The sequence below is a fragment of the Tasmannia lanceolata genome, unplaced genomic scaffold (assembly GCF_043159265.1).
Source record: "Tasmannia lanceolata isolate RefF3 unplaced genomic scaffold, GAP_Taslan_0.1 ptg000079l, whole genome shotgun sequence".
NCBI classification, from domain to species: domain Eukaryota; kingdom Viridiplantae; phylum Streptophyta; class Magnoliopsida; order Canellales; family Winteraceae; genus Tasmannia; species Tasmannia lanceolata.
In genome coordinates this window covers 386,155-387,843 of record NW_027518756.1, presented here as the reverse complement: position 1 = coordinate 387,843, position 1,689 = coordinate 386,155, and the positions used below count along the sequence as shown (strand labels likewise).

Here is a 1,689-nt window from a genome sequence, read left to right as displayed (position 1 = left end):
CTTCCTACGAGCCGTTGTACCTCGTTCACAGTTCTTGGTGGTGTCATATCAAGGATGCCTTGTATCTTCTTGAGATTAGCCTCTATACCTCGTTGACTTACCATGAATCCGAGGAACTTGCCGGATGTCACCCCAAAGGCACATTTCAATGGGTTGAGCTTCATCTGGTATTTTCATAATACCGCGAAAGCTTCCTGAAGGTCGGTAACATGGTCGGTCATTTTTAAGGTTTTAACAAGCATATCATCAATGTATACCTCCATGTTCTGACCGATCTGTGGGGCAAAAATTTTATTTACTAACCTTTGATACGTAGCTCCCGCATTTTTAAGGCCAAAGGGCATGACCTTATAAAAAAGAGGCCTTGTTCTGTGACAAAGGATGTTTTGGGAATGTCGGGGGAATACATACGTATTTTATTATATCCGGAGAAAGCATCAATGAAACTAAGCATCTCGTGGCCGGATGTAGCATCTATCAACATGTCAATTCGGGGAAGGGGGTAGTGATCCTTCGGGCAAGCCTTATTTAGGTCGGTAAAGTCGACACATATCCGCCACTTCCCGCTCGCTTTTTTTACCATTACTACATTATCAAGTCATTCTGGATAATGTATCTCTCGGATGAATCCGGCTTGTAGAAGTTTATTGACCTCCTCCTTTATAGCCTTCTGTCGCTCAGGAGCGAAATTCCGTTTCTTTTGTTTGACGGGTCTATGAGAGGGGTCGACGCTGAGTCGATGGACGGCAACGTCCGTCGAGATACCCGGCATATCTAAAGCAGACCATACAAAAACATCTGCGTTAGCTTTCAAAAAATTAACCACACTGGGTCGGATCTTACCAGTGAGGAGTGATCTGATCTGGACTGTTCTTTCATCATTTTCCCCGAACAACGGTATCTGGGTTAGCTCTTCTATCGGTTCTCCGCGTGTCTGGTAATTATCCGATCGTGGATCGGTACCGGCTATTTGGAAAGCTTCCTTTGCTTTTTTCACCACTTTGGTGTAATCAGCGTAGCAATTTCCAGCTCTTTCCTGATCTCCTCTAACCTCGCTCACTCCTGCTTTCATCGGGAATTTGATTTCTAGATGAGGTGTCGAGACGACCGCTTCAAGTTTGTTTAGAGTCGGGCGTCCTATGATGGCGTTATAAGTAGAGGGGACCTTTACAACCACGAAAGTTTGCATGATGGTTTTCTGCCGAGGCTCGGTACCGAACGTTACAGGTAGGTCTATCCTACCTTTGATACTAATCGATCCACCAGAAAATCCATTGATAGACCATTCGACTGGTTTAAGCCTGTCCAAGTCTAAATGGATCTCTTTAAAAGCATTGTAATGTAAGATATTGACAGAACTGCCAGTGTCTATCATTACTTTACTCACACTGAAATTGGCAATAATAAGGCGGACGACGATCGCATCATCATGGGCAAGTAAAACATCGTCGTAGTCTTTTTCGGAAAAGACGATCTGTTCCCCGCTGTAAGTAGAATCCGATCGCAATTTCTTTACTAGAGCTCCACCGCATGAATTTGGGCGGCATAGGCCTTCTGTCCAGAAATTGTTGGCCCTTCTAAGGCCACTCCCTCAACGATTACATTGATGTTCCCTGCGATTCTGAGTGGAGCGTCGGTCCTTAAATCTGGGAGCTGTTTAAGCTCAGAAATTTGTCTAGTTTGGTCATT

The 1,689-nt window shown here is 44.6% G+C and overlaps 1 protein-coding gene across 1 annotated transcript; it reads right to left on the bottom strand.

Annotated features, from left to right (window-relative positions):
• Positions 1-598: 598 nt before the first annotated feature.
• LOC143865430 (uncharacterized) lies at positions 599-1,375 on the bottom strand. Its single transcript, XM_077375810.1, has one exon. The coding sequence runs from the start codon at positions 1,373-1,375 to the stop codon at positions 599-601; it is 777 nt and encodes a 258-aa protein (XP_077231925.1).
• Positions 1,376-1,689: the final 314 nt, after the last annotated feature.